Source organism: Orycteropus afer, unplaced genomic scaffold (assembly GCF_000298275.1).
Source record: "Orycteropus afer afer isolate SDZICR_OR568_19922 unplaced genomic scaffold, OryAfe1.0 scaffold00094, whole genome shotgun sequence".
Classification (NCBI taxonomy): Eukaryota; Metazoa; Chordata; class Mammalia; order Tubulidentata; family Orycteropodidae; genus Orycteropus; species Orycteropus afer.
This window is the reverse complement of record NW_006921681.1, coordinates 7,147,917-7,171,747: the sequence shown is the minus strand read 5'-3', so window position 1 is coordinate 7,171,747 and position 23,831 is coordinate 7,147,917. Positions and strand designations below refer to the sequence as shown.

Sequence of the window (23,831 nt, the reverse complement as noted above, 5' to 3'; positions counted from 1 at the left end):
TGTTGATTTTGGCTCTTTCTTCTCTTTTGATGTGTGCACTTATTGCTATAAATTGGCCTCTGATCACTGCTTTTGCTGTGTCCCAAAGATTTTGGTATGCCAAACAACAATTTTTAAAAAAACTGCTAGGCAGTTAGAAAAAAAAACATGAAGGTTTCTTTTTTTAATAATGATTATAGTTTTATTGCAGGAAGAAAGGATACAAAGGGATGTATAGGGCAAAGGCTGAGAGGGTTCCCAAAGGAGAGCTTCCCTGTCCCAAAGGGCATACTACCCTCCCATGTACATGGATGTCCTTCACCAACCAGGAAGCTCATGGAGCTTTAGTCTCTGGAGTTTTTATTGAGGTCTCATTACATTATGCAGACTCCAGCCCTTCTTCCTTGAGGTCAGTTGATATACCATGAGGTGATCATAAGATGGGTCATTCTAGTCTCACCAGCCTCCACTCCAGAGTCACCTCACTGCCTTACCTGATGGTTAGCTGTGGTCTGGAGTCTTTATCGAAGACACTTAAACTCCAAAGTTTTTTGTGTTTTAGAAATTATACCTCAGGAACTAAGGACAAAGACCAGATTCTTTGGCCAAGTGCAGGTGAAGCCCACAGCCCCGTTCCCCTCAGCCTGCTCTTCCCCCAGGCGTGGGTACTTTCCTCACCTGCACAGTGAACCAGTACTCCACAGACTACCAAAGGTGGTCCTCTGGGGATCTCCCGGGTCTTCCTCTGTGTAGCTCCTTCGTCTCTGGTACTCTGTCCCCTGGGCATCAGCTACCTTGGTCTTCCCAGATGAAGGATTCTTAGAAACACTAAACTCTAACACATCTAAACTGCCAGTTTATGGAATGATGTCCCCACAGCATTAAGCAAAAGAAAACAATTTGCAGATTAGAATATACATAATGACCTTACTTTTGTCTTCTTGAGGAAGGCCATGTGTATCTATATATGGTATATAAACATGTCTGAAGGACTCAAGAAAGAGCTGGAAGGACACACCACAAACATGGTTAACTTCTGAGGAAAGGGTTGGGGAGAAGCAGGTAAGGGCTGTGAAATTTTCACTCTTTATGTAAATCTGTATTACACATTTTTATATAAATCTGTTTTTTAATAAACAGTAGCAAGAGAAAATGGAGCTAAAGCAAAGCAGCAATATCAGGAAGAACAGAAGGAACTCCTAGGTCAGAATAGAAAGGATCTACAAAGGAGGTGAGGATCTTACAGCATGAGGACAATCAACTGGAAGCAGTTCTCAGCAACAATTCAGAATCCAACAAGAGAGTCCCCCTAAACCACTGGAAAACGAAATAAGAAAGTCTGATGAGCATCTCAAGAGCAGCCAGGAATTGTCTGAGAAGCTTTCTGCATTGCAGCAAGAGGAGAAAACGTCATGTGAAGAATAGGAGCAATTTTTGAGCAGCTTGATGTCCATGTAAGAAACTATCATGAGAAACGTCACCACCAAAAAACCAGCTCCGCAGAGTCAAGGATGTTCTAGTTCATGAAGTGCATCCATGAGATGAAGAGAATTGAACTTCTTGGAGCTGACATTGGGCACTGTGAGAACAAATGGAAAAAGGAACAACAGTTCATGGAACCACTGAACCTGAAGTATTGAATAAGATACCGCCTTTACCGCATCACAGATTTTCAGGAATAGTTTTGGTAGTTAGTTAGAAGTCTTCAAGAGATTGAAGAACATAAATCAGAAGAAGCAATGGCAAACTCAAAGTCCCCTGAGTCCCTTTCATGTTCACACAGTTCTGAAACTGGATACATAAACGTGGCTTCTTTGAAAGAGGCAGGCACACAGCATCCAAGAACAAGACCTAAAGTCAGAACTGTGAAACCACTGACACCTAAAACCATACTGAAGCTTGGACAAGAGGTGGAACCTGACTCAGAGAAGGGTGACCACAGACCTCCTTGGACATCGACCAGGAGTCTTAGAAATTGCTGATAAACTCGTTAAACCAGTTCTAAAAATGGAAAAGAAAATCCGTTTTTAACAAGCATGCCTTACTTTTGTAATGGAGGATAAGCACATAAGCCCCCCTCCATGCAAGTCCCCCACTCCACAGGGGTAAAGAAGGCTGAGACACAGAGAGCCTCTTTTTTTTTTTGGAAGATTCTGGCCTTTTGGTCAATTTCCACTGCATTGGATCAGTGGGTGGCATTTAGAGACAGACCCCTCTGACCTCTTCTCCCCATTGCTCCCTGGGAGAGCCCAGTTTCCTGGGATGGTCCTGCATCTAACACAGAGGATTTCCCAAATTTGCATCCTCTGCTGTTAGCAGGCCACTTTCTGCCCTTCTGTTGCCGCCTTCTCCCATCTAACTGCAAAGTGCGGCAACAGTGACCCCAGTGCTACAGCAGTGAGGAAGGTAGGCAGGGGTGAGGTGCTCCAGGTCTAGGGTCTGCAGCCGGCCCCTTCTCACCAGCCTGTGACCCTGAGCGAATTACAGGCCCTTGCCAAGCCTTAGTTCCCTCTTTATAAAGTGGGGATAGTAGTGCCCACCGTGCAGAGCAGTTGTAAGGTTTGAATAAGGTCATCCACGTAGAGTGCCTGCTTCTGTAAATGCTTAAGAGAAAGAAACGAGTTGTTTTCCAAGTAGGTACTATACTCTGTACCTGGCATGTTATCTCATTTCCAAGTAGCTGCTTCCCAGGGTTAAAGAACATTATTGCAGCCACGTGTACGGCACACACTGCACTTAAGAGTCTGAAGAGAAAGGTCCAGGAAACACAAAACTTACTTTTGCTCGAGGAAGAGCTAGCAATATAAACTGGCCACTAGATGCCAGCATTGCACCATACAACAAAATAAGGATATGGTGGCATAAAGCGTAAGGAACTTAACTGCTAACCAGGAGGCTGATGGTTCAAACCCACCAGCCACTCCTCAGAGGGAAGGTTAGGCAATCTACTTCTGTAATGATACTGCCTCAGAAACCCAAGGAGGGGTCGCTACAAGTTGGATCCAACTCGATGGCAGTGAGTTTGGTTTTTGGTTTGGTCTGCCGTTGGTACCGATTACAAGGAACTGTTTGAGTAGAACTGTGCACCGAGAATTTATAAAGGCTGATTTTTTCAGAAGTAGATCACCAGGCTTTCCTCTAAGTGGACTCGAACTTCCCACGTTTCAGTTAATAGCACCACCCAGAGGCTCCCAACATCATTATATTCAAAACTCTCAAACTCACTGCCATCAAGTCAATTATGACTCATAGTGACCCCTCCTTGGATTTCCGAGGCAGTATCTCTATGGAAATAGATTGCCCAGTCTTCTTCCGAGGAGTAGCTGGTGGGTTTGAACCACCAGCTTTGTGGTTAGCAGTCTAATGCCTTAGGCACTACGCTACCAGAGCTTCCAACATCATTGTAGTTAACACCTAGTGCTGACTTCATATCTGGCACTGTTCTAGCCCTCCTCTCAGCTACCCTCAGAAGTAGGTGCCATTTTCCCTGTTTTAGATATGAGGAAACAGAGTCACAGAGGTAAAAGAACTTCTAGGAAGCAGGAGAGCCCAGGTTTGATTACAGGCAGTCTGGCTGCCGAGTCCACGCTCTCATCTGCTACTCTCATTTTACTCCCTCAGCATAAATAAGACAAGGACACCTGCAGGATTCCCGAATCCTCTTCAGCTCCATAAAATCAAGTACTATAACATTTAGTTTGTTTTTAGCAATCTTCACTTATTTTCTGTAAAATTGCCCTGTAAAATACCCATTCAAAATCCATCTCAAGCAGTCATTACATATATTCTGTAAGTGCATGAGGTCAGGGCCTTTACCTTCTCTCACCACTGGACAAATGGTTCCTAGCACGGTGCTTGGCATACAGTAGGTACACAATAAATATATTGAATGACACAATGAGTGAGTAAGTGAATTGCCTACAGTGAAAGGTAAGATACATAATGATTAAGTGCATGGACTCTGGCCCCAGATTGCTGGCGTTCAAATTCCAGCCCTTCCTCAGTAGCCATGTGACATCTATGTGTTTTAACCATAAATTGGGGATAATAATGGTACCAACTTCAGAGTATGTTGTGAGGATTAAATAAGTTAATATACATAGCACTTAGAATAGTGCCTGACACATACTAAGTGTTAGTTATTATTCTTTTATATAGATAAATATCTTTTTGTATATAAGTATACCATGTATACTGTTATGAGGCTTTCAGGAAAATCTCTAAGTAGGGTCAGAGTTCTTAACCTTACCACACTATTCTCCTTTTCAAAATAAGCATATGTGGAAGATTGTATTTTCCAATCTCCTAACCCACATACTCCTCTAGAACCAACAGGGGCAACTGCTGCCATCAAGAGATAGAGTCCAATCCTTCTCTTCTAAAATCTGGTGGGCTTGCTTAAGTCACTGGTACCCGATAGAATATGGCAGAAATAATATTGTATGATGTCCAAATTCAAAGTTAGGTCATAAAAAGCAAGGTAGCCCCTGCCTTGTTAGCTGGAAACACTTGCGTGTGGAGCCCTGGGCCACCACAGAAGAAGTTTAACTAGCCTGAGGCTGCCAAGTTGTGAGGAAGCCCGGCCACATGGAGGCCATGAGTAGGTTTCCCAGCTGAGGTCCCAGACAAGAGCCAGCATCATCCAGGGGAGTGAAAGAAGACATCTCTAAGTGGTCCCAGTCCCCAGCCCTGTAGTCACCCCACTTTCAAATCTTCCTAGCTGAGGCCCAGACATCATGGAGCAGAAACAAGCTGTCCCCAATGTGCCTTTCCAAATTCCTGACACACAGAATTACAATAAGAAGGTGTTATTTTACACAGCTGAGCTTGGGGTGGTTTGTTACACACCAGTCAGTCATAACTGGAATAACATACGAAGTTGATAAATAGCCACCAACTAATTTTACATGCTGTTCCAGTTACTACTGATTACATACATGGGAAAACCTCTGAAAGCCAGGACCTGTGGAGGAAATCTGTCAGAAAAGAAAAACTCAAATATTTTCAATGAAAACAAGCAACAGGAAAGTGGTAAGGCTGTGCTTTGTCAAAGGCAGAAAACCTTCAAGGCCCAGAAAACCCAGGCAGTCCCTCCAGTTCTGTCTCTCACAGGTTTCACTGTATGTATGTAGTAAATATGTTGTGGGATGCTGTTGAGTTGATTCCAACTCTTAGTGATCCATGTGGCAGAGTGCAACTGTCCACAGGTTTCCTTGGCTGTAATTGTTACAGAAGTAGATTGCCAGGTCTTTCTTCCGCAGAACTGTTGGGTTGATTCAAACAGCCAATCTTTTGGTTTGCAGCAAAGCAACCAAAAGGGCTCCTTCTACTAAACATAGTGTGCCGAGTGTCTCAACTCCTAAAACAATGAACTCCACATCTGTCTTGAAGGAGACCATTTAACAGTGAATTAGTGATGGAGCCAGGTGGTCTACAGGTCACCCTCTGAGAACTCCAGCACTTGATAGTTTGCAACCCTTAAAGTCTCTTTGCCTAGAAATCCTACCTGATTCCTTGTCAGGTACATGAAACCCATGCTGTGGAGTCGATTCTGAAGCATGGCCATCCCATGTCATACAGAATAGAATTGCTCCAAAGGTTTTCTAGGCTGTGGCATAGTGCCTAAGGCATGTGATTGCTAACTAGAAGGCTGGAAGTTCAAATCCAGCAGCCACTCAGAAGGAAGGTTGGGCAATCTACTTCTATATTGATATCACCTTGGGAACCCAAGGAGGGGTCGCTATGAGTTGGGTCCGACTTGACGCAGGGCTAATCTCTACAGAGGCAGATTGCCAGGCCTTTCTTCCATGGCACCACTGGGTGGGTTGGAATCGTCAACTTCAGGTTAGGTTAGCAGTCACATGCATACTGTTTTGCACAATGTATGTCATTATAAACAATCCTTTTGTGTCTCAAATAAGGCAAACAGAAGTTGTAGCTGTCATCTTAATAGTCCCACCATTTCTGCCCAAGGGAAGCCTTGTGCTGAACTAGCCATTGATTGTCCCCACAGTGGTCTGACTGGGCAGGGACTTGTGTGGGGGTGCACCCTACTGTGTCCATCTCTGTCTATGCACAGGATTGCTGACTATTTCAACTTCAGCAGCAGGTGGATAATGAACAGTAAACCCCTAAATAGTGCTTTCAAATAGAGCTCTATTCAGAAAGAAAAGGGGTAAAGGAAAGGGCCTACTATAATAGTAGGAGCAGGGCTGCTACAGCAGGACCCCCGAGCACAAGCTGTGCAAGCGAGGCAGAGTAGGGAGAAAATGTTTTCCATTATTGAGACAGAGAGTAAACAAGGTTAGAAAAAGCCCAGGTGTGGAGAAGTGAGATGAAACAGTGACAGCATCAGACAGTAATTCAGCACGTTTTACATCGAGGCCAGCCTGTCCTCTGGAAGGGGCTATGGCTGAAGGTGGGCCGAAATTCAGAGCCTTGGGGGAAGGAGAGAAGCTTAACCAAAGTTTTGGTTAATAAAGCACTTTGTTTCTGATTCATCAGTGAGGGCAAGAAATTGTTACTCATTTATGAAGAAAATGGAAATCTGGAGGGTCCTTGAGGAGCCCTGGTGATGCAGTGGTTAAGTCCTCAGCTGCTAACTGAAGTTCAGCAGTTTGATCTTACCAGCTGCTTTGAGGGAGAAAAATGTGGCAGTCTGTTTCCCTAAAGATTACAGCCTTGGAAACCCTGTGGGGCAGGTCTACTCTGCCCTATAGGGCCTAGGGCCTCTATGAGTCAGAATCACCTCCATAGCAACAGGTTTATTTTTGGTTTTGGTCTCTGGCCTTATCATAGATAAACAACAGTGCATCACTGAGTCTCATCTAAGTCATCTGGGAAAGGTGGTCAATTGCAGTGAGCCATTTTCCTGAACACAGAGAGTGGGGGATTTTTTTTTAACCATCTCTGTATTCTAGAATCTGGTTTATATTCCAGGATCACAGGGTTCAGGTAAAATCCAACATTGCTTACTCGGTGGCAGGCACTATTCTACGTGCTTTACATTTAATCCTCAAAACAGCTCTGGGAAGTAGGTACTAGTATTATCCTTTGATGAGGAAAAAAAAAAAAAAGATGTATAGAGGCTAAGTAATTTATGAAGTAACAGTGAATTAGTGGTGAAGTCAAGATCTGAGCCTGAAAACCAGTAAAGTGTGTATGTATGTATATACATATACATATACATATACATATACATATACATATACATATATATATATATATATATAGGAGCTCTGGTAGCGTAGTGCCTAAGGCTCTTGACTGCTAACCAGAAGGCTGGTGGTTCAAATCCACCAACCACTCCTTGGAAGGAAGATGGGGCAATCTACTTCCATAGTGACACTGCCTCAGAAACCCAAGGAGGGGTTGCTATGAGTCAGGTCCAACTCGACAGTACATAACAACAACAACATATATACATATATATGTGTGTGTGTGTATCTCCACTACTCATCAGTCAGTTTGTCATACTGTGGTGGCTTGTGTGTTGCTGTGAGGCTGGAGACTATGCCACTAGTATTTCAAATACCAACAGGGTCACCCATGGTGGACAGGTTTCAGCAGAACTTCCAGACTAAGACTCAGAAGAAAGAAGGGGCTATCCATTTCTCAAAGAATTGGCTAGTGAAAACCTTATGAATATCAGTGAAACACTGTCTGATATATTACTGGAAAACTTTATGAAAAGTCCTGAAACATGGTCCGATATAGTGCCAGAAGATGAGCCCCTCAAGTCAGAAAGCACTCAAAATATGACTGGGGAAGAGCTGCCTCTTCCAAGTAGAGCTGACCTTAATGATGTGGATGGAGTAAACCTTTCAGGACTCCCATTTGCTGATGTGTCACATCTCAAGATGAGAAGTAACAGCTGCAAACATCCATTAATAATCAGAACATGAAATGTACGAAGTATGAATCTAGGAAAATTGGAAGTTGTCAGAAATGAAATGGAACACATAAAGATTGATATCCTAGGCATTAGTGAACTGAAATGGACCGTTTTGGCCATTTTGAATCAGATGATCATATGATCCTCTATGCCGGGAATAACAAATTGAAGAAGAATGATGTGGCATTCATCATCACAAAGAATGTATCAAGATCTCTCCTGAAGTACAATGCTGTGATAGGAAAAACTCTACACACCCACAAAAAAGTCCAGTTGACACTAATATTATTCAAATTTATGCACCAACCACCAAAGCCAAAGATGAGGAAATTGAAGATTTTTACCAACTTCTGCAGTCTAAAATCAACCCAACATGCAATCAAGATGTGCTGATTATCACTGGTAACTGGAATGCAAAAGTTGGAAACAAAGAATCACTGGTAGTTGGAAAATATGGCCTTGGTGATAGAAATGACACTGAAGACCGCATGACAGAATTTTGCAAGACCAATCACTTATTCATTGCAAATACCTTTTTTCAGCAACACAAATGGCAGCTATACACATGGACTTCATCAGACCGAGTACCCAGGAATCAGATTGACTATATCTGTGGCAAGAGACAATGGAGAAGCTTAATATCTTCAGCCAAAACAAGGCCAGGAGCTGATTGTGGAACAGACCATCAACTGCTCATATGCAAGTTCAAGTTGAAGATGAAGACAGTTAAAAGAAGTCCACAAGAGCCAAAATATGATCTTGAATATATCCCTCCTGAATTTAGAGACCATCTAAAGAATAGATTTGATGCATTGAACACCAATGATTGAAAACCAGAGGAATTGTTGGATGACATCAAGAACATCATCCATGAAGAAAGCAAAAGGTCATTAAAAAGATAGGAAAGAAAGAAAAGACCAAAATGGATGTCAGAAGATACTCTGAACCTTGCCCTTGAACAGAGAGTAGCTAAAGCAAATGAAGAATCAACAGGATAAAAGAGCTGAACAGAAGATTTGAAAGAGCAGCTCGAGAAGACAAAGTCAATTATTATAATGAAATGTGCAAAGACTTGGAGTTAGAAAACCAAACGGGAAGTACATGCTCAGCATTTTTCAAGCTGAGAAAACTGAGGAAAAAAAACATTAAGCCTCAAATTGCAATATTGGAAGATTCCACGGGCAATATGTTGAATGATACAGGAAACAAAAGAAGATGGATGGAATACACAGAATCACTGTACCAAAAAGAACTAGTAGATGAACATCCATTTCAGGAGGCGGCATATGATCAAGAACCAATGATATTGATGGAAGAAGTCAAAGCTGTGCTGAAAGAATTGGTGAAAAACAAGGCTCTGGGAATTGATGGAATACCCAGTGAGATGTTTCAACAAATGGATGCCCCACTGAAGGCACTCACTCGGTTATGCCAAGAGATTTGGAAGACAACTGCCTGGCCAACTGACTGGAAGAGATCCATATCTGTACTCATTCCAAAGAAAGGTGATCCCATAGAATGTGGAAATTATTGAACAATATCATTAATATCACACACAAGTAAAATCTTACTGAAGAGAATTCCAGGACGGTTGCAGTAGTATATTGACAAAGAAATTCCAGAAATGCAAGCTGGATTCAGAAAAAGACGTAGAACAAGGGACACCATTGCTAATGTCAGATGGATCTTGGCTCAAAGCAAAGAATACCAGAAATATGTTTTATTGACTGTGCAAAAACATTTGATTGCGTGGATCATAACAAATTATGGATAACTGAAAAGAATGAGAATTCCAGAACACTTGATTGTATTCATGAGGAACCTGTACATAGACCAGGAGGCTGTTGTTCAAATAGAAGAAGGGGATACTGCATGGTTTAAAATCAGGAAGACAGTGAGTCAGGGTTGTATCTTTTCACCATACTTATTCACTCTGTATGCTGAGCAGATAATCTGAGATGTTTGATTATATGAAGAAGATTGTGGCATCAGGATTGGAAAGAAGACTCATTAACAGCCTGTGATATGCAGACAAAACAACCTTGCTTGCTGAAAGTGAGGATGATTTGAAGCACTTAGTGGTGAGGATTAACGACTACAGTCTGCAGTATGGATTACACATCAACATAAAACAAAAATCCTCGTAACTGGACATCCGCAGCATCAGAATAAATGGAGAAAAAATTGAAGTTATCAAAGATTTCATATTATTTCGTTCTACAATCAGCACCAATGGAAGCAGCAGTCAAGACATCAGACATCATATTGCACTGGGAAAATCTGCTGCAAAAGACTTTTTTAAAGTGCTGAAGAGCAAAGATACCTCGTTGAAGCTTAAGATGTACCTAACTCAAGCTATGGTAGTGCCTAAGGCACTTGACTGCTAACCAGAAGGCTGGCAGTTCAAACCCACCAGCCACTCCTCGGAAGGAAGGTTGGGCAATCTACTTCTGTAGTGATACTGCCTCAGCAACCCAAGGAGGGGTCACTATGAGTCGGGTCCGACTCAGTGGCACCTAACAACAACAACATATGCATGTGAGAGCTGGACAACGAATAAGGAAGACTGAAGAAGAGTTGATGCTTTTGAATTGTGGTGTTGGTGAAGAATACTGAAGGTACCATGGACTGGCAAAAGAATGAACAATTCTGCCCTGGAAGAAATGCAGCCAGAATGCTTCTTGGAAGTGAAGAGTGGCCAGACTTCATCTCACCTATTTTGGTCATGTTGTCAGAAGGGACCATTCCTTAGAGGGGATATCATGCTTGGTAAAGTGGAGGGTCAATGAAAAATGGGAAGGCCTTCAATGAGATGGATTGACACAGTGGCTGCAATGATGGGCTCAGGTATAGCAAAGACTGTAAGGCTAGCACAGGACTGGGCAGTGTTTCATTCCGTTGTATATAGGGTTGCTATGAGTTGGACCCGATTTGACGGCATCTAACAACGAGCTCTGGCAGCATAGCGCCTAAGGCACTTGACTGCTAACTAGAAGGCTGGTGGTTCAAACCCACCAGCCACTCCTCAGAAAGAAGGTTGGGCAATCTACTTCCGTAGTGATACAGCCTCAGAAACCTAAGGAGGGGTCACTATGAGTCAGGTCTGACTCGATGGCACATAACAACAACAACAAAAAATATTATGTGTGTGTGTGTGTGTGTTGTACACACACACATATATATGCATATATAAGGGCTCTGGTGCCATAGTGGATAAAGCATTTGGCTGCTAACCAGAAGGTTGGCAGTTCAGACCCCCAGCTGCCACGGAAGGAAGATGGGGCAATCTACTTCTGTAAAGACTTCAACCTCAGAAACCCAATGGGTGTCGCTATGAGTCGGAATTGACTCGATGGCATATAGAGAGAGAAAGGGAAAGAGAAAGAGATAAATTTATCACAAGGAAATGGCTCCTGTGGTTGTAGAGGCTGGCGAGTCCTAAGTCCGTAGGTCAGGTGTGAAGCTGAAGGCTTCTCCTGACTCCCATAGCTGCAGGGGCTGACGAATCCAAGATTGGCAGGTAAGGGCCTGGGCTCTTTGCTCACAGGCTGCAAAGGAAACAATTCTAAAATTGGCAGGCAATACAGCAGGCCACTGGTCAAGTCCAGATGATGATGAGCCAGATGGAAGATCCAGAATGAGCAAAAAGCCAGAGACCTTTTCCACAGATATTGGAAGCAGGTCACACCCCCAAAGGATCTCCCTTTCAGCTGACTGACTGCTCATAGCAGATATCATCGTGGGGAATCACGACACCATAACTGCTGAACCACTTAGAATCATGGCCAAGGCAAGCTGACACATGACCTTAACTATCACCGGCTCCAAAGCCAGGCTCCTAACTATAGTCTAGGCTGCTTTTGCTATAGCAAACATGGTGGTTTTTATTGATATATTTTAAAATTATGTCATGGGATGTAAAAGTCAAAGGCATAAAAGCATAGATGGTAAAAATCCTCCCTGTCGATGACATAGGCAAAGGACTATTTTATTCTTAAAACAATGAAAATAGCTTCTATTTATTATGTCCTTACAGTGTGCCAGATACTGTGTGCAGTAATTTACCTAATGTCAGTTATCACTATAACCTATGAAGTAGTCGTTAGCTCCATTTTACCAATGAAGAAATGGAAATTCACAAGGCCTAAGCAAGCCTCAGCTGTCCTGGAATAAGTGCAGCCAGAATGCTCCTTGGAGGCGAGAATGGCAAGACTTCATCTCACCTGCTTTAGCCATGTAGTCAGAAGGGACCATTCTCTGGAGAAGGACGTCATGCTTGGTAAGGTGGAGGGTCGACAAAAGAGTGGAAGGCCCTCAACGAGATGGATTGACACAGTGGCTACAATGGGCTCAGGTATAGCAAGGATTGTGAGGCTGGCACAGGACCGGGCAGAGTATTTCCTTCTGTTGTACATAGGGTCACTATGAGTCAGAGCTGACTTGATGGGACCTAACAACAAGAAGTAATATAGCGAGGGTGACAATGCTAGTAGATAGTAGTTAGGATTTGAACCCAGATCTATCTTAACTCTAAAATTCTGTACACTAAACCCATTCCATGTGCTCCAGCATCTGCTACTCAAAGTGTGGTCCTCTGACCAACAGCATCAGCATCACCTGGGAGAGTGTTTGAAATGCAGATCTCTGGTCCACCCAGACCTCGAGTCAAAATTTGTATTCTTACAAGTTGCCCAAGGCACTATGCAAGTCTGAGGAGTAGTGTTAGCTGTCTGTAAGATCTGTTCGTCTTTGCCCACAAACCTACAGTACATCATATAAAAGTGTCCCACCAGGAACCTTTAAGAACCCGCTGGGTGCTGGTAGTAACAGTTGGTTTCTAACTCTCAGTAGAAACACCACTGCTTCAGGAACAGGCTACCTGCAAGTGATGATAGTAATAAACCAATTGGCATCAAGCTGATTCCTACTCATGGTGACCCCATGTGAATCAGACCTGTGCCTTTTAAAAGCAGATTGCCAGGTCTTTCTTCTGATGCACCACTGGGTGTGCTTCAACCACCATTTTGGTTAGTAGTCAAGTGCTTAACCATTTTGCAGTGCAGTGAATTGCTTAATATGGCCTTCTAGCCATTGTCCTCCATTTTGTGATGTATTATAAATCCTAGTCTCTATGCCTGTTTAGGGTGGGATGTATCTTTGAGTCCCACCTTGCTGTAGGGTGTAACTCAAGTCACCATCCTTTGTTTCCTTGAGAGCATATATGTGAATGTTCTGGGAAAATCCTCTCTGTTGCTCCAGTCCTGCATTTGGTTCAACATCTCCTCACTCCTGGACTTGAGACAGCAACCGGTCATCTGACCTGTCGATTTGGGCTTACCAGGCTCTGCAAACACACGAGTGGAAGAATCCTCCAGAACTACCCATGGACTTGTGACTTGCCAGCCTCATAGCCTCCACCACCACATGAGCTGTTTCCTTGGCAATTTGTGGATTCCGTGAGATATTACAGTGAAATATGGCACCCTCTGGTGGCATAGCACCTAAGGGGTTTGACTGCTAACCAGAAGGCTGGAGGTTCAAACCCACCAGCCACTCCTTGGAAGGAAGATGGGGCAATCTACTTCCGTAGAGATACTGCCTCAGAAACCCAAGGAGGGGTCGCTATGCGTTCAATCGACTTGATGGCAGTGAGTTTGGTTTTTGGTTTGTAAGACAGGAGGGAGAGTACTGAGAGGAGGAGGAAGAGTTGCTGTTAGAGATGATGGAAGAGTGCAGCAGTTTGGAAAAGTCAGACATTTAGAACATCTTTGTGTGTGTAAATTTTTTTTTTTTTTAATTTTTATTGATTTGGGTGAAAGTCTACAGAGCAAATTCACTTTCCATACAGCAGCTCACATACATTTTGTCTCATGACACTGACTGCAATTTCCCACAATGCAACAGCTCCCCTCCCACTTCCTCCCCATAGTTACCTCTTCCCTGTATCCTTCCCTCCCATGTGCTTGTGACCTGAGATGTCTCTCTCTGCATACACAGCCCTTCTATTCTCCCATGATTGATCTCTCCAAGGAGTATATCTACCCAGTGTAAATGTTCAGCTCATATGCCTGTCTTTTGACTGGAAGCCACAAGAATGGGTTTAATTCCAGACCTGAAGGGCAGCTAGGGGCCATAGTCTCAGGGGTTCCACCAACATTTAGGACATCTTTAATTTCTGCCTCCTAGGGACTAGCCTTGTGCTGATGCTTCTAAAAAATTATTCAAGCAATTTGTATTACCCAGGGACTTGGTAATAAGAACTCCCACTTAATATGCTAAGCATTGTACTATTTTTACTCAGTGCATTCTCAAAATATCCTTAAGGAGGTGGGTACTATTATCATCCCCATTTTAGAAATGACAAAACTGAGCCCAGAGATATTAACTAACTTGCCCCAAGTCACACAGTAAGTAGAGGAGCACCCAGTGCTTAGCAGCTTGAAAAGTATCATTAGACTTTCAAGTCCTCTTCTAGGCCAGCCAGCTCTTTAGGTCTTTTTGACACTTAGCCTCAAATCTAGTATTGTTCCTCTTTTGTTATTAGTAACAAAAACAAAAATCCACTCTCCTTTCCAGAAGCACACATCTGCCTAAGAACAAGTGGTCTCTAGATTACCTTTCGAGAAATACCGCATTTGCTACTTCACAACCCTTGAGGGGGAACAAAAAAATCCGCTATGAGCAATGACTCAAATGCTTCTTAAACATGCAGGTGGGGCAGCTGAGACAGGGGTGCTGTAGGGCCAGGTCTAGGTGCTCACATCTAGGCTGAGTTACAAAGTCCATCATTTCATGAAAAGGTTTGTCTCTTTTATGTCAGCCCTGACCCTGTTCTCCGCCGAGATGGAGGTCAGAGGTGAAATGAGAAAACACCAGCTGTTTTAACAGGGAAGGTGCTTGCTCTCCCCATTTTTAAGCCACTTTCAGGAGTTTTCTGAACCATCCTAGGAAAATCAGCTTAGATTACACAAGTATAACATTTACATTGTCCCCAGGCCATTTGACAGATAATGAACAGATTGCTGGCAGGTCAAGGATCAGGATGAAGTTGCTTAAAAATCCAACACCCAATGCAGGAAGACTTGGCGACCAATAGAGAGAAGGGCATGGGAAAAGGCACCATTCGCACCAAGCTGAGCCCAGAGTTTAAATGTGATTCTCTAAAAGGTTTTTTTTTTATTGTGCTTTAGGTAAAAGTTTACAGAGCAAATTAATTTTCCATCCGACAGTCTGTAAATAAAGTGTTTCATGACATTGGCTGCTTTCCCCTCTAAGTTTATTATGAAGTATTTGATGTATAAAAGCACATAAAGAATATGACAATGGACATCCTCAAAGCCATTACCCAACATAACAGTACATCAATGCCATCCTGCATCCTCAGTTTCCCCCGAATTAGTCATTCCCTATTACCTTAAATTTGATGTTTCTTGTATTAGTTTGAACTTTTTTTTTTTAAATAAAACAAACAAAAATTTAACAAAACTGGAAAGAAACAAACTGATTCGAGTGTAATGAAACTGGCTGTAAATCTTTCTGCTAATGGAGATAATGGCTCTGTGTCACTGAGGTGAAAAAATTCAGCTACAGAGGTTCCAGTTAGGTCAAATTCCACACTCTTCCCATCTGTGTGGTAAGAGCTGCTGCCCCTATCAGGGCAACTTACAGGACCTCCCCACTCACAGAGGGCGCATGGAAGAGGACTGCTTCAAGGAGCTGCTTTACGGATGCCACACACATGATCAGTTCACGGACAGTGCCAAGAGGCAAGGGCAGAGGGCGTGACAGTTCTCAGAGAACTACTCTACAGACTGTAAGTGCTCAGAGGAGTCTCTTGCAACACTTTATTTGAAAAGATGTGAGCAAAGAGCAGGGCAAAGGGCCCTGTAAGCAGTGTTGTGTGGTGTCTGGAATGTCTTGGTTTATGGAACTGTGGAGATAACAGAAACAGTCTGGTTAGGCATTGTAGGAAGAGGATGACACACTGCCACCATGGCCTGTCCAGTTAGTGTGGATGAAGTGCCCCGGTTTGGCTAGGAGCTCATAGGTGTGAGCCCCAAAGTAATCTCGCTGAGCCTAGAAAATAAGAAACAAGTTGGTTGGGATAATGTGCAGGTACACAACACTCAGGTAGCAGCCACGCTAGGTTTACTCCAGATGTTTACCTGAATTAGGTTGGCTGGCAGCATCTCATGTCTGTACCCGTCGTAGAAGGAAAGTGCAGTGGTGAAGCAGGGCATGGGGATGCCGATCTGGACACCTGTACTGATGACCCGCCGCCAGGAGTCCTGGACAACAAAACAGAGCCAAAGATGAGTGATTCCCCATAGCAAAGGTAACCAGTTCCACTCTAAATGACAGATTTCCATTCACAGCAATGCCAGTAAATGAAACATAGACACCCCCACAGCAAAACCCACTGAGAGTAAACTCATGTATCACCGGCTCTAGGCTCCATACCTGGCAGTTTTCCACAGCAGACTTAAAGAAGTCATCTAGCAGCAGATTCTGAAGTTCTGGGTTTCGGTCAAATGCATCCTTTATCTTCCCTAGGAATACACTGAAACAATCAAGAGAGGGGAACTCAATGAATTTGAACTACAGCAGACTGAACACATGGCAGGAAATAGGGGAACTAAGAAGGAAGCTGAAATACACCCTAGAGAAGTCAGCAGTTACGTTTCTCACCCCTCACAGCAAGCCTGAAGGTTAATGCACAGTCAGTGCAAACACAGAGCAAAAGGTGTGATGGAGACAATCCAGAGTCACCGACTGTGTACAGAAAAAAGTGAGATGTGGCAATCTAAACCTGCCCTGCCAGTGTTCCAGTGACAGGGCTACCTGCACAAGTTACAGGGAAACTGTTCAAGCAAGTGCCTCAGGTTACAGGTCTGTGCACAGCAAGCCAGTCATAAGTGTGGGCCATCCCATTAGTCTCACAGCTGCTTCTCACTTACCTTCTGATGATGCAGCCCCCCCTCCACATCAGAGCAATGCCACCATAGTTGAGGGTCCAGCCAAATTCAGTGGCTGCCTGTCGTAGCAGCATGAAGCCTTGAGCATAAGAGATGATCTTGGAAGCATAGAGGGCCTAAAGAATGACACAAGACTCATCAGAACTGCAGTGAGCAGAGGAACCACCTCACTAAACGTGCAGCCCCTAGAAAAGACAACTGAATAGGCAAGGAGGTAAATCAGGGTCACAGGTGAAGGCTGAGCTGTTCCACCTGCCACCCTGCTGCCCAGCATGTTCTCCCCTGGCAGCCCCTTCCTCTCACCACCTTCTAAGGAACCAAAAAAGATTACTGCCAGGGACTGTGCCCTACCTTCCGAATGTCCTCCAGGAATGATTTCTTGTCTCCCTCGAACTGGATCTTCTGGGGACCCTTCAGCTTTTTGCTAGCTTCAACCCTCTCACCTTTCAGTGATGACAAGCATCGAGCAAAGACAGCTTCTCCTACACAGAGGGACAGGGGAATGCAATATGTTAGCAAAACTCACAGATAAAACCACAGACAAGAGACTGGGAATGCCAGAGCATGTGGAAAACTGGAGCTGGAGCAAGAAATTCTATTTTCCAAAGAACTGAAATGTCTCAACCAACATTAGCCCACAAAACATAACCTGGATCACAAAGAATTTCTATAAAAAGCACCTAACAGTTAATTTGATAGCAAAGTCCAATTCAACCTTCCAACATAAACACAGGTATTCAACCACAAAGATCAAACATGAGGGAATTTTGAGGGAAAATGCTGAAGAATAACCACTATTATTTTATTCAGTGTTTGTCTAAGAGTAAAAATCTCACTTTCAATTTGGAAGACTCTTTTTTAAAGACTCTTCTGAGGCACTAACTACTTATCAACAGTGAAATTGCTAGTATAGTGAGGAAGTCACAGACTCACCCCTGAAAAAACTCCGATTTAGAATTCTTACTTTTTATCATCATTGTATCCATGATCACCACTGAAGTATTACAATTTTAATTCATTTGAACAAAAAACTTTCCATAAAGTATTTTAATATTAAAGACATTTAGTATCTTTAAAAACTAGCATAGTGGCTAAGGCACTTGACTGCTAACCAGAAGGCTGGCAGTTCAAACCCACCAGCCACTCCTCGGAAGGAAGGTTGGGCAATCCTACTTACGTAGTGATACTGCCTCAGAAACCCAAGGAGGGGTCGCTATGAGTCAGGGCTGACTCGACGGCACATAACAACAACAACATAAAAGACTAGTGGCTCAACTGACAATGTGTATAATTAGAATATATTATTCTTTAACCATTTTACCCCCTGCAGACAAAATGAGGTAAACTCTCTAAGAAGTAAAGCCTCTGGCACTAACAGGACTTTATTTTTGAGGAACCATTTCTAGTCATGAACTTGAGAACACCAACTAAACTTGAATCACACCAAAAGGAAATGTCTTTCTATCTCTGCCCAGTTATTTCTTCCCCCTGCAGTGCACACGCATGATGACTTAGTAGTTGTGGAAGGAAGCTCTGTAAGACAATGGGGTGATGAAGCAATTTTGGTAAAATCCTCTGGAGTTATGTAAGGATTAGCTAGAAGCCTTACTTCCCCATTGCTCAGCAAATGAAAATGGCACCCATCCAGAGACTAAATCTAACCCCAACTTCAATTTGTAGAAAGGGCAGTCTCTAAAACAAGTGGAGAGGTTTTTTTAGACTGTAATACTCTCATACTCATTTAAATCAATGAATAAACTGTTCTTAATTACTGTCCTACCACCTCTGCTCATGGTATCACTGGAATTAGCTAGAAAATAGCCAACTTTCTTCTAGATACAGATGACTACAGACCCTCCCTCCCTCCTGGCTGTGCCTTCCACACAGTTCACTGTAAACAATGACACATAACCACCAAGGAAATCAGAACAAAGGCAGGGTCCAGGAAGGGAAAGGCAACCTGTATCTGGAAAAGCCAATAAGGAAATCTGTTTTATTACAGGGGAAGCATTCTGCCAGGAGCAAAGACAACCCTTCATTAAACATGCTGGGCTTCTTTTTTCAATCTTGTTAGAAGTGTATCTATGTTACTCTTAAAGAACCAGCTTTTGGTTTGTTAATTCTGTTTTCTGTTTATTTTTGCTTTTTATATTTCCTTTCCACATATTTTTGAGTTTGATACTTAGCTCATTAATAAAATAAAAAACATGGATGGAAGAAAGCACATGAACATTAAAAAGATCATGGGTCATTTACTGCAATTAAATTACTAATGCAAAACTGTTCAATCATGTCAGAAAGAAACTTTTTTAGACTTTATAGTCTCAAAGCTCATATAAATGAGGATTATAAAAACTGATGCAAAAGCAGTTCCAGCCTCTCCCATTGCAAGCTCTTTCTTATGCAAAAAGTGGAGAAAGCACTCTGAGGGCTGGCTGAGACTGAACAGAAGCTCTGAAAGACCTGGTTTCAGCTACCAATCTGATTTCGAAGCACATCAAGATCAGATAGTGGGAAGAGTTCTCAGGTGAATAGCTGAACGTTACCGATGAGGGTGACAGGAACGCCATACTCCAGGGCTGAGATAGCTGTCCACTTCCCAGTGCCCTTCTGCCCCGCACTGTCCCTGATCTTTGGTAGCAGGTGTTTGCCATCAGTATCTTGGAACTTGAGGATGTTGGCTGTGATTTCAATTAGGAATGAGTCTAGCTCTGTCTTATTCCATTCCTCAAATGCCTATATGTAGGACATAAAGAAAACAATGTGAAGAAACAAGCATTATCCAGGACTCCATTCCCTGGCCCTACTTAACTGATTCACCCTCACCCCATGTAAAGGTTGACCAGTGCTCATGATTCACTGAATACTAGAGGCTGGCGGGCTCTTCTCAAAGATGCCTGAGCACCTCTGCTCCCACCAGCTGTTTATGCTATCCAAGACTCAGCATCTTCACTCTCAACCTGGTTATGCTGATTTTCTTATAATAGAGTTGTCCTTTCCTCAGAGCCAAGTATTCCCTCACTTCATTTAGGTCTCTGTTCACTGGCACCTCCTCAGAGACCTCCCAGATCACCCCATCTCAAATCTACCCCTCACCCAAGTTTACTTTTTTCATAATAGTTATCACCACCTAGTATTATATTTTATGTCTCATTATTGTCCCCTATCTTCCAGGGAGTTTGTTTTCTTCATTATTATATCCCCAACATTTATCACAATGTCCAGCACACAGTATTTTCTGCATTAATATATTAAATATTACATAAGTCAATTGAGTATGAACACAAAAAGAAAGCCCTGTTTCTATGAAAACTAAGCTGAATGTTTTGGAAAGAAAGATTAAGGCAAGTCAATGAAAAATTGCAGTCATAAATAAATGGGGATGAGACAAATAAAAATCAGGAGACAAAACTTTTGGTCGGAAGGATTCTGCACTGAGCCTTCCAAGTGTCTTTCAATACTGTTTATATGAAATAACTGAAACTAAAAATGCTGGATGGTAAGAAAAATTACTAAACTGCTGATCAGCAGGCCATCCCTAAAGCAGCTGCCTTGGTCCTACAGACAATGACCGATGATGAGACTGACAGGGATGGACACACAGGAGGCAAAGCAAGAATAGCACAATGTCAATGGCAGAATCTAGGTGGTGGGGACACACACACCAGCTGTAAAGTTCTTTCAACTTTGCTTTATGTTTGAAAATTTTCATACGACTGCCGGGGAAAATGTTTTAAGGTCTGCTTTATGCTTTCCTACTTTCCACTTTTTTGATTAACTCCTAACTTGATGAGAAAAGAAAGCTTTGCCAGAGCTCCCACAGGACAATTGCAGGAGTGAGAGAGAGGTGTGTAAAGTGGCACAGATGTGACATACAAGAAGGGCTCACTAAGTGGCAGTAATGACTGCCATCCGGATTCTTTGGGAACATTTTGCTTGGTGACTAGCTATTTTATTTTGTATTCCTATTACTGATAAGGAGCTCTGGTAGCATAGTGCCTAAGGAATTTGGCTGCTAACCAGCAGGCTGGCGGTTCAAACCCACCAGCCACTCCTTGGAAGGAAGATTGGGCAATCTACTTCTGTAGTGATACTACCTCAGAAACCCAAGGAAGGGTCGCTATGAGTCAGATCTGACTCAACGTAGTGAGTTTGGTTTGGTTTTTATTGCTGATAAGGCTAAACCAAACCTACTGACATCAAGTCAATTTTGACTCATAGCGACCCTACAGGACAGAGTAGAACTGCCCCATAGGATTCCCAAGACTATAAATCTTTATGGAACCAGACCACCACCTTATTCTCTTGGAATGGCTGGTATGTTCGAATTGCCAACCTTCTGGCTAGCAGCCAAGGACTATAACCACCACTGTACCACCAGGGCTCGGTTCTACTACTCATACAAAAAAAACAAAACCAAATCCACTGCCATTGAGTCGATTCTGACTCATACCAACACCCACTGGGTTTCCGAGGCAGTAAATCTTTTTTTCGCCGAACCTATCTAGGAATTTAGCCACCCCTCCCCTTCTACCCCTGGTCACCAACAAAGTTTCCTTCTATGTATAAACCTTTCCTTGGCTTTTCACAATAGTGGACTAATACAGTATTTGTCCTTCTGTGACTGACTTATTTCACTTGCATAATGCCCTCCAAGTTCATCCACATGATGTGGTGTTTTGCAGATTCTACATTATTCTTTAGAGTTGCATAGTATTCCACTGTGTGTATTCACCACAGTTTGGTTATCCATTCCTTGGTTGATGGCCACTTAGGTTGTTTCCATCTCTTTACTATTGTGAATAGTGTTGCGATGAACATGGGTGTGCATATATCTCTGAGGCAGTAAATGTTTATGGAAGTAGATTGCCCTGTCTTCCTTCCATAGAGTGGCTGGTGGGTGTGAACCTCCAACCTCTGGTTAGCAGCCAAATGCCTTAGGCATTGTGCTACCAGGGCTCCTATTAGTGATAGCTTCCCTTAAATCAGGGTGAGCACATCTAAGCCAGGAGAAGAGGCATGGGGAAGGATTTCCTGTCAGGAGCAAATCCCTTCCGGTCTTAGCAGTGACGGCTCACTCAGCGTGAAAAGCCAAGGAAAGGTTTATACATAGAAGGAAACTGTGTTGGTGACCAGGGGTAGAAGTGGAGGGGTGGCTAAATTCCTAGATAGGTTCAGCTGGGGACTCACCTTTGCCATCTCGTTATGATCCATGCCCAGGATGTCCTTCATCAAGTGGTAAGCCTCACAGATGAGCTGCATATCGCCATACTCGATCCCGTTGTGCACCATCTTCACAAAGTGTCCTGCTCCCTCCTCTCCCACCTGTCAGAGGGACAAGCACCAAAGGCCTTCAGAGAGGTTGACAGCACAATAGAAAAGCCCACATCTTGGGAAGACTCCCTCCCCATACAAAAAATAACAAAGACAAAGCAAATACACATAGTATTTTTGAAATAAGAATCATTATATAACAATTCTCCACAAGCTTCAGCCCAGTACAATGTTATTTTAAACTAATTCCAAATTCATTCTCTTCAACATTTTCCAAAATCCCAAAATTGACTGTAAGAACCTGTAGCTAGCTCTTTAGCCTAAATTTTCCATTTTCTCCTTGTTATTAAAACAAACACTCTCCAGCCCCAATCCATAGGTAAAGAAGTCTTATTTTTCCTAAAGCTATCAATTTTCTAACAACTGGATGTTAGAATAAATTGGCTAATTAGATCAGTGTACTTTATAAAAATACATAAACATATTACAGCTATTTTTAATGGTTACTGAAAGGCTGAATGACCTTGGATCCAAGGCCAGGTCCTCAATTTTGTAAGCCCAAAAAATGTGATATTGCTAGGGTCCCATAGCCGATATTAACTTAGAATAGAAAAGCTTGCAACATTAAACTAGAACACCAAGTTAGGAATGTATGATGATAAAGTATTAATCTGATCAACATATTCTATCCCTAATGACAAGCTACAAAAATCAAACCAAACCCACTGCCATCTAGTCAGTTTGGACTCACAGTGATCCTATAGGGCAAAATAAACTGCCCCACAGGGTTTCCAAGGTTATCAGTCTTTATGGAAGCAGAGTGCCTCATCTTTCTCCCATGGAGTGGCTGGCAGACTGAACCTGGGAAACCAAACTATCTAGAAATTATTTAGTGGGCAAGTAATCACAACAAAGGGAGAGCTGAGGGTCAGATATTTAACGGCACCAGGCTGTACAATCACATGCATCCACCTCTGTGACAGGGATACACCGCCTGGGAGACAGATGCTTGGCTGGCCTTGGTGGTCCCCCTCCTGGCAGTCGCTGCTTATTCTGATACCACCAGTAGTCACATCACAACTTCCTTCCTGTTTCTACTGCAGACCTGTCTCCTTCTGGGTTTGACACTTTCTTTGACCATGAACTAGCACGGCCAATAACATCTTACTTCACCTCATCCTTCCTGTTGCTTCAAACATTAACTAAGGAGTGTCTTTTAGTATCTATACTTCTTTTTTTTAAAATGATCTGAGAATAAGCCTTGAAGCTATAGAAAGTCAACCCTACTTTGATCTAGATATGAAAGTGCATGGAATTTTTTTTCTTCTTGCCTCTGTCCTGCTGCTGTCCTTAGGTGCCATCCAGTCAATTTTGATTCACAGTGACCTCTTGTGACAGAGTAGATTAAGTCTACTAGACTGTAATCTTTATTAAGTCGAGCACCACATCTTTTTCCTGTGGAGCTGCTGGGTGGGTTCAAGTCACCAACCTTTTGGTCAGCAGCTGAGCTCATCATAATCACTGTGCCAATCACTCAGGCTCTGTCCTAAGTGTATCTAAAAAGAGGAAGCTACTGGCACTGTACTGTTATTAATCTACTATCCGGAACAATCAATCTATATGCTGAGCAAATAATCCAAGAAGCTGGACTATATGAAGAAAAACGTGGTATCAGGATTGGAGGAAGAATCATTAACAACCTGAGATAT

At 42.9% G+C, this 23,831-nt stretch overlaps 1 protein-coding gene across 1 annotated transcript in view; it reads right to left on the bottom strand.

The window, feature by feature from the left end:
- Nucleotides 1-15,829: 15,829 nt before the first annotated feature.
- Nucleotides 15,830-23,831, bottom strand: part of PGD (phosphogluconate dehydrogenase) — an 18,465-nt gene continuing 10,463 nt past the window's right edge. Inside the window, exons 7-13 of the mRNA XM_007942614.2 lie at nucleotides 22,039-22,173; nucleotides 19,395-19,584; nucleotides 17,200-17,330; nucleotides 16,831-16,964; nucleotides 16,334-16,433; nucleotides 16,039-16,161; nucleotides 15,830-15,949 (exon numbers count right to left, since the gene is read on the bottom strand). Coding sequence (XP_007940805.1) covers nucleotides 15,830-15,949; nucleotides 16,039-16,161; nucleotides 16,334-16,433; nucleotides 16,831-16,964; nucleotides 17,200-17,330; nucleotides 19,395-19,584; nucleotides 22,039-22,173 — 933 coding nt within the window. The remainder of the gene's footprint in view (nucleotides 15,950-16,038; nucleotides 16,162-16,333; nucleotides 16,434-16,830; nucleotides 16,965-17,199; nucleotides 17,331-19,394; nucleotides 19,585-22,038; nucleotides 22,174-23,831) is intronic.